We start from the raw sequence: 13,371 nt of genomic DNA on the forward strand, positions 1-13,371 counted from the left end.
AGCAACACATTTTCAGCTCTGATCTCCAGCATCTGCAGTCCTCACTTTCTCCTCGAAGATTCAACTCCTCAAGCCTGTCCTACCATTCCATGGGATCATGGCTGATTTGTGGTCTAACTCCATATACCTCCTTTGGCCCATATTCCTTAATACCTTTGCTTATTAAAAACTTGGCTCAGCTTTAAAATCAACAACTGATCTAGAATCAACTGCTGTTTGCAGAAGAGAATTCTAACCTCCATCAAACTTTCAGCTTCCTAACATATTGCCTGAATTGTCTGGCCCTAATTCTCAGAATGTGCCTCCTGGTTCTAGAATCTCCAACCAGTGGAAATAGTTTATCTTTATCTACTCTGTTTTTTCCTGTTAATATCTTGATAACTTCAATCAAATTGCCCCTTAGCCTTCTAAGTTACAGGGAAAACAGGTCTAATTTTATAAGGTCTCCTCATAACTTAACCCCTTAAATCAACATATCATTCCTGCAAGGACAATATATCCTTCCTAGGGTGCGGTGGCTAGATCTATTCACAGTACTCCCAAACAGGTCCAACCAGTGTTTTATATAGTTGCAGCATCATTTCAGAGTCCCTTATGCTTCAGTGTTCTTGATACAAAGGCCCGCATTCAATTAGCCTTTTTGATTATTTTCTGTACCTGCTTGTGCCAGTTTAAAGATCTGTGCAGCTGAATCCCCAAGTCGTCTTGGACATTCACATCATACTATCGAAAAAGTACCCCGAACTTTACTTGAATAACCTCATTCTTGCTTGCATTGAAGTCCATGTCACAGTTTGGCCATTCAACTACCAATCTATCAATATCCCCTTCTAATTTTAATGCTACATCTACACAGTCTACACACTAAAGAAACGAGAAAAAGCAGGACAGATAACAAGAACGAACGTCCAAATATGAAGCCCAAAGATTCAAACACTCCCCACTTTTATGGAGTCCCCAAAGTGCCCAAACCAGATGTCCTGCTCAGACCCACAGTCTCCCCTCTGGGCACATCAACACACAGGCAGACCTGCCAAGGAGCTACACCAAAGACCGAAACATCTCATCACAAGTTCAACACAGTCTATCCGCTCAGCACAGGAATTCCTCAACAACATTAGAGATACATAAACCAGTGAGGATGAAATGATGGTCTCAATCAACTTTGCAGCGCTGTTCACCTCTATCAATATAACACTGGCAAAGGGAACTTCTAGACACTGGCTGCACTTCTAGACAAATAACAACACAGACCAACAATGAAACTATCAGCAAAGATAATATGCTGAAATTACTGGCCTGACCACACACTTTGTTTCCAGTGAACAAATATATGAACAAACTAATGGGACATCCATGGACTCACCAATCACAGGGCTCATTGCTGAAGCAGTAATGCAAAAGCTAGAAAGCCCTTCCTGAGATCCTGCCCAAACTATGGATCAGGTAAATGGGCGATAGCTTTGTTAGAAAACACACACCACCTTATTAACAGCATATTCACCGGGATCAAGTTCAGCAGAGAAGAAGAGAAAGACAACCAACTCCTGTTCTTAGACGTACTGGTAGAATGAACGAATCAATAATGGTGTATAGAAAGGCTACTCATACAGACCAGATTCTCAACTACAACAGCAACCACCCCAACATTCACAAACAGAGCTGTGTCAAGACTCTGTTCAAATGAGCTGTAGCACTCTAGAGCTCTGCAAACAGAAGACAAACACCTCTATAAAGTCTTTGCTAATAATGGGACCCTTAACAGCTTCATCCGCCATCGCCTGCTGTATAAACAACACCAAGAAGACACAGACCAGTGTGTCTCAACACTCTGACCACCTTACCCTATATTAGAAATGACTACTAGACCCCTCGTCCTCTGGGGATAATGACAACACACACTTCGCCAGCTACTGTCCAAGAACAAAGACCCCATACCCACAACATGCAGGACGAATGTGATACACAAAATACCATGCAGCAACTGTGAGAAACATTACATAGGACAAACGTTCAGGAAACTCATCACCAGAAAACATGAGCATCAGCTTGAAACAAAATGTCACGAGCAGGTCTCCCTCATGCTAGTACACACGGACAACGAAGGACACCAATTCAACTGGGACATTGTCAATGTAACATGCAAAACAAAGATAAGCTCAGGAATTCCTGGAGACCTGGTATTCATCCACTGGTTCCATAAAGAAACATGTCGAAATGAAACCCATCTACAGACCACTACATCACAAAACCAGACACAGAACCACCCGCCTTGACAGATGGAACTGATAAATTCAGGCAGATCACAATGACAGTGCTTCATCCAGAGGCTACACAGCACTGAAGATATCACACAGTCAGGAGACAAAATGTTTGCAGAAAAATCAACTGGCTCAGTGAACCGACCAACAACTTCAACCACAACCCGAGCTATAGATTTTCATAGAAACCTTAAACAGTCTACAATGTCGTCCAACTTTGTGCTATGAGAAAATTTGGATATATGACTTTCTGCGCCACTATCCAAGTCATGAGTAAATAATGTGAATAACTGAGACTCTAACAGAGATCCTTATGGGACACCACTGGTCACACCCTGCCAATTTGAGTAACCTATCAACTATCACTACTTTCTGTCGGCTGCCACGCTACCAATTTCCCAGGCATGTCTTCTCAAATGCCTTCTGGAAATCTATCTAGACAACATTCATAGACATTCCCACCTCCACAACTTTAGTCATCTCTTCAAAACATTTAATGTGTTTTGTCAGACATGACCTACCAGTCATGAATTCATGTTGGCTCCCCTTGATTAACTGATGGTCTGCGGGGTTCAGTTACCCCGTCCTTGATTATAAACTCTCAATAACTTTCCCACCACAGAGGAGACGCTAACTGCTCTGTAATTGCCCAGTTTTCTCTCTCTGTCGCCTTTCTCAAAAAACAGAGTGACATGTGTATTGACCAGTATTTTGGCAAAAAATGATCGGATACTCCGTTCAATGTCCAATCAGATACAGGATTCTCAATTTGTTTGCTCTGTTCTCATGCTGTAAAATTCCAAATCCCTTGTAGCAAAACACAATTATATTTTTTGTGTTAAAATTCTCTTTGGACTGTTCCTGTTCATCATGTTAATGATGCTGCTCCAACCCAGCGGCACAGAAAATGCTGGCTTCTACATAGAACATAGAACACAGAACAGTACAGCACAGAACAGGCCCTTCAGCCCACGATGTTGTGCCGACCACTGATCCTCATGTATGCACCCTCAAATTTCTGTGACCATATGCATGTCCAGTAGTCTCTTAAATGTCCCCAAATCACCTTGCTTCCACAACTGCTGGCAATGCATTCCATGCTCTCACAACTCTCTGTGTAAAGAACCCGCCTCTGACATCCCCTCTATACTTTCCTCCAACCAGCTTAAAACTATGACCCCTCTTGTTAGTCATTTCTCTTGCTCATCCAACTCCAAGTTCTATACACGTTAGCTCCACATTGTTTTCAGCACATCGACTAATCACAATTCTTTGTTGGTTTATCAATTTAAAAACTTTATTTTCCCTGTGATCTGCAATACTTTTCAACAAACATTCAGAAATGGACACTATCTTAAGGTTTATATGATTCCTTTCCAAATTCCTCACAAAATGCTCAGATTAATGTTTATTCCTGAGAGAGAAGGGCAATCCTTGTCAAGATTAGAATGGTGCTGGAAAAGCAAAATCGATTTTCTGATGAAGGGCTTTTGCCCGAAACGTCGATTTTCCTGCTCCTCAGGTGCTGCCTGAACTGCTGTGCTTTCCCAGCATCACCTCTAATATTGACTCTGATCTCCAGGATCTGCAATACTCATTTTCACCTAGACAATCCTTGTCAGTTGACCTGCCAGGTGGAGCCAGCCAGTGGGTGTGATCAATCAGGTCTACTTCTGAAACCCTCCTTAGTCAGGAAAATTACTGACATTCCAAAAAAGGCCTGCAGATGAAGAATGCATGAAAATAGGTATGGGAGGGCAAGGTGGGCCCTTGTAACTACAACACATTTTGACTCAACACTTTTGAAACTATCAGGAGTGAAAACCAGGACAGTGGGGAAAATTAAACAGTGCAGATATTTCAAGTTAGCCTTTGCAAATTGTTTTAGTCCAGTTGATAGTAATGTTAATCTCAATAGTTTCCTAATGTTGTCTTGTTTTGCTGTTTCTCCTTCTATAAGCAAAGACTCTCAGTTTGAGGCCAACATCTCTTTGTGCCCTTGCAGTAACTATCTGTTTGCTTGACCCTTCTACATTTGATGCAAATAACAAAAATAGAACAAAAAGCTACATATCTGAAATGGACCCAACGTAAACATGTTCAAATGGCACCATTGCTGACTAATTTCAAAGTCCCTGGCTGACAGTCAGACAGACCTTTAGCAACTGCAGCAGATGGAGAGTGGGAAGGAGGTTCGGGAGATCAGGAAAGTAGGAACAGAGGGATTTTCAAAGCATGGAGCTTGAGACTATAAATGGAGTAGAGAGGTAGAGGTAGGGTGAGAGAGGTTAAGGTAGAGGGAAAGAGGTAGAGAGAGAGGGGGGATAAAGCGAGGGGGGTGCAGTAGAGAGAGGAGGGATGAGAGAGAGGTAGAGAGAGAGAGAGAGAGAAAGAGGGAGAGAAAGAGAAAGTGTGAGAAAGAAAGAGATACAAAAATTTAAGATCACAGAGGCCATAAAAAGTAGTCATTGGAATAATTAGTTGCCAACAAGTGAGATGTATTAGTTCTGGGTTGAGGAGAAAGGGTAGAGATTGGAAACATCATGAAGGAGATTGGAAGCGACCACAGGGTGAGTGTCTGATTGTAGGGATTACTGAGGCAGTACATGCATGCAGGATTTATCTCTTGATTTCAGGATGCCTCACCTCCCTTTAGCTACTAGGTTTCCAAAGATTTCAAGTTGGAATAGTGCTGAAAAATGAGGGAAATTGACTTTGTAGGTATTATCGAGAGTCTATCAATTGCCCGTGAGAAAGTTGGTTGTCTGCACCATGTCGCATCTCTATGTCAAAGGCTAATTTGCAACTGACTGTAGGATGTTGCTCATGGAGAGCAAACCACGTGGATGTCCGAGTTGAATAATCAGGCTAAAACCCTTGGAAGAATTAGCAGATAATTAGATGCTGTGCTTTACTTTTTATGCCTGAAAGTTCTTCCTTAGTTGCATTTTTTTTATTCTTGTGAAGTGTAACTATGTTGCAGTCCAAATCCCCCATTCCTATTTGTAACAATCGTTTTGGAATTGACTATATACATTGAAATCTATTTCCCTTACCTTTGGCAGAATATGGTCCAGCTTTTCGCAGACTTTGTTCATGAACTTTTGACACAGCTCGAGACTGATAAGGAGATACACTTAAAACATAAAAATACAAAATTTAAATTCAAGAACTCTTTGCATTTATTCTTCATTTATCTATTCTCATCTTAAAATCGGTGACAAAGTATCAAATCTATGGCACATTATATTTATGTAGCAGATAAACGATTTATATCGTAACTTTGAGTATTAGAATATGAAGGGATAAAGATTGAAATGTGATCTGCTTGGTACTGTGAAGAACTTAGTCTTTCTTTTCATAAGTCGAGAGCGTGACACTGGAAAAGCACAGCAGGTCAAGTAGCATCCGAGGAACAGGAGAATCGACTTTTCGGGCATAAGCCCTTCATCAGGAATGAGACTGGTGGGTTGGGGCTGAGAGATAAATGGGAGGGGAGCGGGATTGGGGGAGGTAGCTGGGAATGTGATGGGTGGATGAAGGCGAGGGAGAAGGTGATAGGTCAGAGGGGGCAGTGATGGATGGGTCTGGAGGGCGGGGCCAAGTTGGAGGCTTGGGACTGGGATAATGTGGGGGGAGGAGAAATGACGAAGCTGTTCAAATGCACATTTATTCCGTGTGGTTGCAGGGTCCCGAGGCAGAATATGAGGCGTTCCTCCTCCAGGCATCGGGTGGTAATGGTTTGGCAGTGGAGGAAGCCCAGGACCTACATGTCCTTGACGGAATGGGAGGGGGAATTGAAGTGATCTCCCCCTAACCCCACCTCCCATTTATCTCTCCACCCCCTCGGCTCACAAGCCTCACTCCTGACGAAGGGCTTATGCCCGAAACGTTGACTCTCCTGCTCCTCGGATGCTGCCTGACCTGCTGCGCGTTTCCAGCACCACACTCTCAACTCTGATCTCCAGCATGTGCAGTCCTCACTTTCTCCTCCTTTCTTTTCATAAACTTGTCTCAGAGTTTGAAATAAACATTGAAGTGGCTTTTACCATTTACCTCTGTGCTCTTTTCATTTTCATTAGTTCAATTTGCTTACTGACGGCATTGGCTGCACTTAAAACATCACGTAAATTTAGAGCACCTGCAAAAAATCAATATTAAGTTCAAGAAAATATTGAATAATTGTTATTACAATTTATCTTTGAATATTAATTAATGTATGTTTTTGGCAACACTAACAATGTAGATATGCAAACACATATGGACTGGTTAACAGAATGTCAATCAGAGTGCAGATCATGTCTAATATAACTAATTGTGAGTTTATTCATTTTGATTGTAGTAATAGAACCCACATCTTTAAAGGTGTGAAATTTGTAATGTTGATATTCAGGAGAATTTGTGTGTACTCATGTAAGCTAACATGCAGTAATCGGTTAGCAAGTAATTAGGAAAGCAAATGCTGTTAGCCTTTATTGCAAAGGTATTGGAATACATGAATAAATAAGTCTTGCTAACAATTATGTTGAGCTTCGATGAGACACCCAGAATACGGTGTTCAGCTTTGGCCTCCAGACTTTAGGAAGGATATATTTGCATTTGAAGCAGGGCTGCAAATATTCACAATATAGGCCCCTGGGATGAGGGTTGAGATATTGGTTAAGTAAAACCAATTAACCAAACATTTTGTAAATTGAACCCATGTTCTCTGGAGTTGCAAAGAAGAAGTGATTTGCATAAATTGAGCCCTGCTATTCTCAGAGTCATACTAAACATTAAAGCTTTTTAAGGTATGTACAGACTCCCGATTTACTTGACTTTCAGACCAAAGTTGATGGAAAGCATGAGATAGGTTTCTGCACTGAACAAGAATTATTATTGACCATACGTAATTAGACTACAGCTATAAGTAAACTGGCATAAACCACTGGCAGATGCTACTAATGCAAACTTCAGTCCAGTCCAGTCCACCTACGCACACAGACAGGGAAAACAGTTTAACGGCAACAGCAGAGAAAAATTGTAAAGTCATTCAGTGGTCTTTGCTTTCCGATTCTGATTCTGATGTTGAGATGGTCCCACTTCAGCTAGCCGAGCTCTCAATTGTACTCAGTTTTCTTTCTCTAGAACTTTTCATGGTTTGCAAGTAAAGGGTGACAGATTGATTTGGAAAAGGTCTCTGCTTTTTCAACACAAAAGTCACAGTAACTGCCACCCAAAGGTTCTTCTTCAGTTTAAAACAGTTTTTTTTAACTGCAAAGAAGAGGCAGTTCCTGTTTGAGAGATAAGCAGCACACCCTTCCAAGTCTTTCTTTCTCTGTGACTGTGTTTCTGTAGCTTCCTTCCAGTTCCAACCTGCTCACGGAGAAACAATCACTTGTAAACCAAACCTTGGCTCTCAATCTTCTGCACTTTACAAGGACTCAAAGCCACGCAAAAAAAAAACAGAATTTGTGATTGATATTGAATTTCTTGGTATCAAGTTATGCGGCCGTGCTGGTAAATCTGTGTTTTTAAAAACAATTTTTTCTCCAGCAATCCAGTTTTTAAAGACACAAAAATAACAAGACATGTTTCTTATGTGGCTCTATCCTTAAGAAAAATTAAACACCATAATCAAAAATATGTTTCATTATAAACTTCTATTCCACAAAAATAAAACAAAAATTGCATCCATTCATTTTCTTCTTTCCCACTTTCTACACAAACTTACAAATATTTAAAATTTCTGAAATTTTAATCTATTTTAATATTTTGCCTTTAGGATAATGTATCTGCAATTATATTATTTTTTGCCAGCTTATAAACTTTCTTTGACATAAAATAGTTGCAATAAAAGGTTCCACTTAAATAATCTTACACGTTGATTTTTTTTTACTTTTCAGTGAAGGCTAGTGGATTACGTTCAGTGTAAATCAAGATTGCCTGTCTCTATGTCTGTTCAAAGTGCTGAAGAGCTAATAACAATGCCAAACTCTCTTTTTCCACAGTAAAATGCTTCTTTAGACACTGGGTAAGCTTCTTAGAGAAGTACCCTACTGATTTAGAGTCATAGAGTCATAGAGATGTACAGCATGGAAATGGACCCTTCGGTCCAACCCGTCCATGCCGACCAGATATCCCAACCCAATCTAGTCCCACCTGCCAGCGCCCGGCCCATATCCCTCCAAACCCTTCCTATTCATATACCCATCCAAACGCCTCTTAAATGTTGCAATTATACCAGCCTCCGCCAATCCAACATTGAGGATTTGTCTTTGTTGTTCAAGAACTGCCCCCTAATCTTTTGTAATCAAAATTTCATCTCATGACTATAAATCCTATTTGAAAGGAGAAAATCCAGTAAGTTTTTCTGGAGAATCTCTGGTTGCAAACAGTAGAAGATGACAATTGTTTGGGTATCCATGACAGTATGCCTTATTCATGGTTTTGAAAGTCTGACGGTGCCCTCTAAAGCTCCCTGTATTTGTGGATGAGGCACAGTTGACTTTAGTTGTTTTAGCCCACATTGCTAATGAATTACTGAAATATTGTAGACACAAAGTTAGAACCTGATCAGACTTGCACCTCAGTTGGTAGTCCATAACGAGCTAACTGAGTAAACTTTTCCATTACTTTCCCTAATTGTAATTGTCCTTAAAGGAACAGGCTCTGGGTATTGAGTTGTCATAACTGTGAAGAAATACTGATGTCCTTATTTTGTTTTGTGGTGATGATTCTACACAATTTACTCTCATTTGACTAAAAACTGGCATTGGTATCAAAGATGCTGATCGAAATTGATGTTAAGATTTTCCTACCACCTGACAAGGATGGCATGTTTTACAGAATTGCACGTCTTTGTGAAGTCTTGGTCATGTAAAATATCTGTTTATTGATGCCTGCATTTTCTGTATTCTTACATATCTTTTCATTGGAACTTGATTAGCTACCTGTAATATCTCCTTACAATATCTGGGCAGTACCACAACTTAATTAATGAAAGTCCATTCTCTGTTTACAGGTAAGTAAGAATGTCTGCACTTCCTTATCAAAAGTCCATTGTTGATATAATAGTACACTGGAACCCTTTCAGCCACAGCTTCTGTGTGAACTATCTGCATTAACTTACTTAATTCTGGATCTGATTCCTGAACCTTAATGTATGAAGATATCTCAAGTACACTTTTGGAATAATGTCCATTCTTAAGTAGAATTTTAGCTCTCTAACATCTGTTTGTGGTATTCCTCCAACCTTTAGGAATGGACTTTGGTATGACATCATCAGGTTGTAGGTTTAACTACCACTAAGGGACTGGACAGAGCAACTGCTGTGGGTGTAGAAATAGTGTAAAATGCTTAATGGAAAAAAAAGCTGGAACCTGGTCCTTCCACTGTTCTATCTCTCGAATCTCTATCAGACTTTCAATGATTAGAGAGAAAGTATAACATTCCCCACTAAATCATTCCCAAAGAGTAAATCAAACCCAACCACTGGTTATTTCTTAAATACGCCAATTTCTGCTAGTCCAGACCACAAAGCACACTCCTATTGGCCCATGTACAATAGAAATGAGATATACTCTCCACCTATGCCATTTTCTAACACTTTCAGCTTTCAAAACTAAATCCTTCTCCAGCAAGAGAATTGGAATAGCCCCTGTATCTCTTAGAACAGTTATTGGCGTAGATTCTTCTATTGAAGAAATTTGATTTTTTTTTTGATAAAAGCCTTTTCTATCTCTCATCTACCAGAGAAAGATAAATGGAGTAGTCTATTCGACCCCTCAAACCTGCTCCACCCTCATTATAATTATGGCTGATCATCAAGCTCAATACCCTAATTTCACCCAAACCCCTTTAATCCCTTTAGCTTCAAGATGTCTATCTGCATCCTTCTTGAAAACACTATATTTTGGCCTCAACCACTTCCTGCAGTAGTGAATTCCACAGGCTCACCACTCTCTGGGTGAAGAAATTTACCCCATTTCAGTCCTGAAAGATTTACCCTTTATATTTAAACTATGATGCCTGGATACCCTGACCATTGGGAATATCATACCTACATCTAACCTGTCTAGTCTTGTCATAATTTTATAGATTTCTGTGAGATTTCCAGCATTCTGAATAAATTTATCCCAATTTGTCACAATGGAATCACCCAATTTCAGATTTTTACCTCTACCCTCACTACTTTCATATAGTCATAGAGGTCCACAGCCATAGAGGTCCACAGCACAGTAAAAGGCCCTTCGGAGTCTGTGCTGGTCATAAACAAGTACCTATTCAAATCCCATTTGTTAGCACTTGCTCCATAGCCTTGTATGCCTTGACATTGCAAATGCACATCTAAATACTTCTTAAATACTTTGAAGGTTTTGCCTCTGCCACCCATACAGGCAGTGACTTCATGATTCCTACCACCCTTTGGACGAAAACATTTTGCTTCACATCCTCTCTAAATTCCTGCTCTTACCTTAAATCCCTCTTTGAACTCAGAAGGAGACCTTGGGGCATTCCCAACTATTCATTCCTTACTTGGCTATGTGCCTTCCTTGCATTCTCCAACCTTCTATTCCTTTCCAATTTATGAGGCTGACAGTAAAAAGGTTTAATTTTATGGAGGAACTCAATGGCCAGCCATTGTTGCTGGCTGTCTAGCAGTTGCAATCCTTTAGTACTCAGCATGATTTCTTATTTCAGAAGACAGGGAATTTTTAAATTTCTCTAAGAAAGTAACTTCTCTCAGAGCTTCATATGTGGTTCCAACTTCTAACACTCTTATCCATCTGTCAAAACTTCCTTGCTTAACTCTTATGAAGTCAACATAAGTTAACCCAGCTAGCTTCCTTAAATTCTGGAAACTTTCCTGAATGCCCCATATGATGCACTAACTCATGTGAAACCAACATCGTCTTCTTCACTGCATCATAATCTTGAGAAATCTCCTCCGACTAAAAGCATAAATTTCCTTTGCTTTACCTGTCAACCTGCTCTGCATGAGCACCGTACAGTCCTCCTGTCTCCTATTCATTTGCCTCACCATTTTCTAAAATGACATGAAGAATGCCTCCATATCCTTTTCCTCAAGTATCAACAGGGCCTCTGCCAACTTAAACATTTCTTTTGTGGCTGTCAAATTATAACTCGGACTCACCCCGCGAGAGCTTGCATTAGCATCTGACATCTCCTGTTTCAACTGTACCATTTCTGGGTTAGCTTCATGTTCCCTTCTCTGGCCCTTTCTCATTTCAATTTCCTGCTTTCTGAATTTCATCACACCTTTCCTTATCTTTTTTCTGCCATCTCTAATTTCTTCATTCTCTCCTCATTTGCCAGTCATTCAACCATAATTGGATATTACCGATTCTACCGTTACACAACCTGAAATATTCAGCACCTTTTTCCTTTCCTCTCATCCTGAGTACTATGTTCATACTTCAATTATCTCTGCCCTTTTAGCTCCATAAGGCAATGCTAGCTTTGTCTACCTTTACCTTGAAATTTCATTTAAGGCTGCCAGCAACAACATTGTCACAAACAGGAAATTATTTCCAATTCAATATTTTAAGTGCAGAACCTGGTGATTTTCTTCATGTTGATTACCAAGTTTAACCAAAATCCCCAATGCCTCTGTCTCCATTTCAATCCAATTCAAATGCCAAGCAAGCCATCAAACTTTGTTTCAGACTTACATTTGACCTTCAGACCAAGGTTCATGGGAAGCATGGGCCAGGTTTCTGTACGCAACAGAAACTGTTACTCATTATAGACTGTAATTACAAGTAAACAGATATAAACCACACACACACACCTGAAATTAGATTTTCAGAAGGAGAGAGAAAATGTAAACTCAGATCAGTGGTGACATAATCCTACTTCAGCTAACATGGTGTTACAGCTGCCTTTCTCTGGAAGCTTCTACTGGTTTGTAAGAAGGACAGATCAACTGATTCACTTCAAAAATCTGATTTATCAATTCAAAACTCACATTTCACAGAAACTGCTGCAGGAACAGTAATTGGTTTTCTTCAAGTTGAAACTGAGTTTTTTTTTTATATTGTGAGGAAGGCACCTTCTGCTGGGGAGATCAATAGCAAACCCTTTTGTGTCTTTCCCACTCTGTCTGTGTTTCTGTAACTTGTTTCCAGTTCCAATCTGCTCAGTTGGCTGAGAACCAATCAGCTTCACTTCAAAACAGATCCTTAGCTCCTGATCATTTGCACACTGCAGAAATCCATAGCCACAAAAAAACAGTTCACAAAAGGTATCAAATTCCTGGCTGTGAAATTATGCAGCCATCCTGGTAAATCCTTGTGTTTTTTTCAAATAGTTCTTTCTCCTTGTACTCTACAGTTTTTAAGGGCACAAAAATAAAAAATATATGGTTCTCACACTGTCGGTGATATATAGAACACAAGGACACAGTCTCGAGATAAGGAGAAGAATCACTCAAAAATTGAGTCTTTTGAATTCTCAATCACAAAAGATGGTGAACAATCTATCATTGAATAGACTTAAGGTAGAGGTAGATATATATTTGGGCTCTGAAGGAATCAAGAAATATGAGGAACAGGTAGAAAAGTGCAGCCGAAGTCAATGACCAACCATAATAGTATTGGATGATGGAAACATTCAACAGGCCTTATTGATCTACTCTTGTTCCTATGTTCTCTTGTTAATATGTCAAATTGATTAAGTAAGTTGGAAAGCTTTATCTGTAGTCACCATAAGAGACAATAAGAATTAGGCCGTTCAGCCTGTCAAGTCTGCTCCACCATTCGATCATGGCTGATGTATTTCTCATGGCTGATATATTACTGTAATTGTACCAGCCTCCCATTCTCTGCTTTCATCTCTGTAACCTTTGACTCCCTTTACTATTAAGAACCTATCTATCTCTGTTTTGAACATTTCAGTGGCCTCCACAGCCTTCTGTGGTAATAAATTCCACAGATTCCTCACCCTTTAGCCAGAGAAAGTCCTCCTCACCCGTTAGTCACTATATGCCTGTAGCCTCAGGTCCTAGCCTCTTCTACTAATGGAAACATCATCTCCAATGTTCACTCTATTGAGGCCTCTCAGTATTCTATAAATTTCAATCCTCTCCCATCCTTCTAAACACCATCGA

General features: G+C 40.0%; 1 protein-coding gene across 1 annotated transcript in view; it reads right to left on the minus strand.

Moving 5' to 3' along the window:
- The window catches only part of LOC122555119, a 212,980-nt gene that overhangs the window by 85,168 nt on the left and 114,441 nt on the right, over positions 1-13,371 (minus strand). The window contains exons 8-9 of the mRNA XM_043700821.1: positions 6,318-6,402; positions 5,318-5,397 (exon numbers count right to left, since the gene is read on the minus strand). Coding sequence (XP_043556756.1) covers positions 5,318-5,397; positions 6,318-6,402 — 165 coding nt within the window. The remainder of the gene's footprint in view (positions 1-5,317; positions 5,398-6,317; positions 6,403-13,371) is intronic.

This window comes from Chiloscyllium plagiosum, chromosome 1, assembly GCF_004010195.1.
Source record: "Chiloscyllium plagiosum isolate BGI_BamShark_2017 chromosome 1, ASM401019v2, whole genome shotgun sequence".
Taxonomy (NCBI): Eukaryota; Metazoa; Chordata; class Chondrichthyes; order Orectolobiformes; family Hemiscylliidae; genus Chiloscyllium; species Chiloscyllium plagiosum.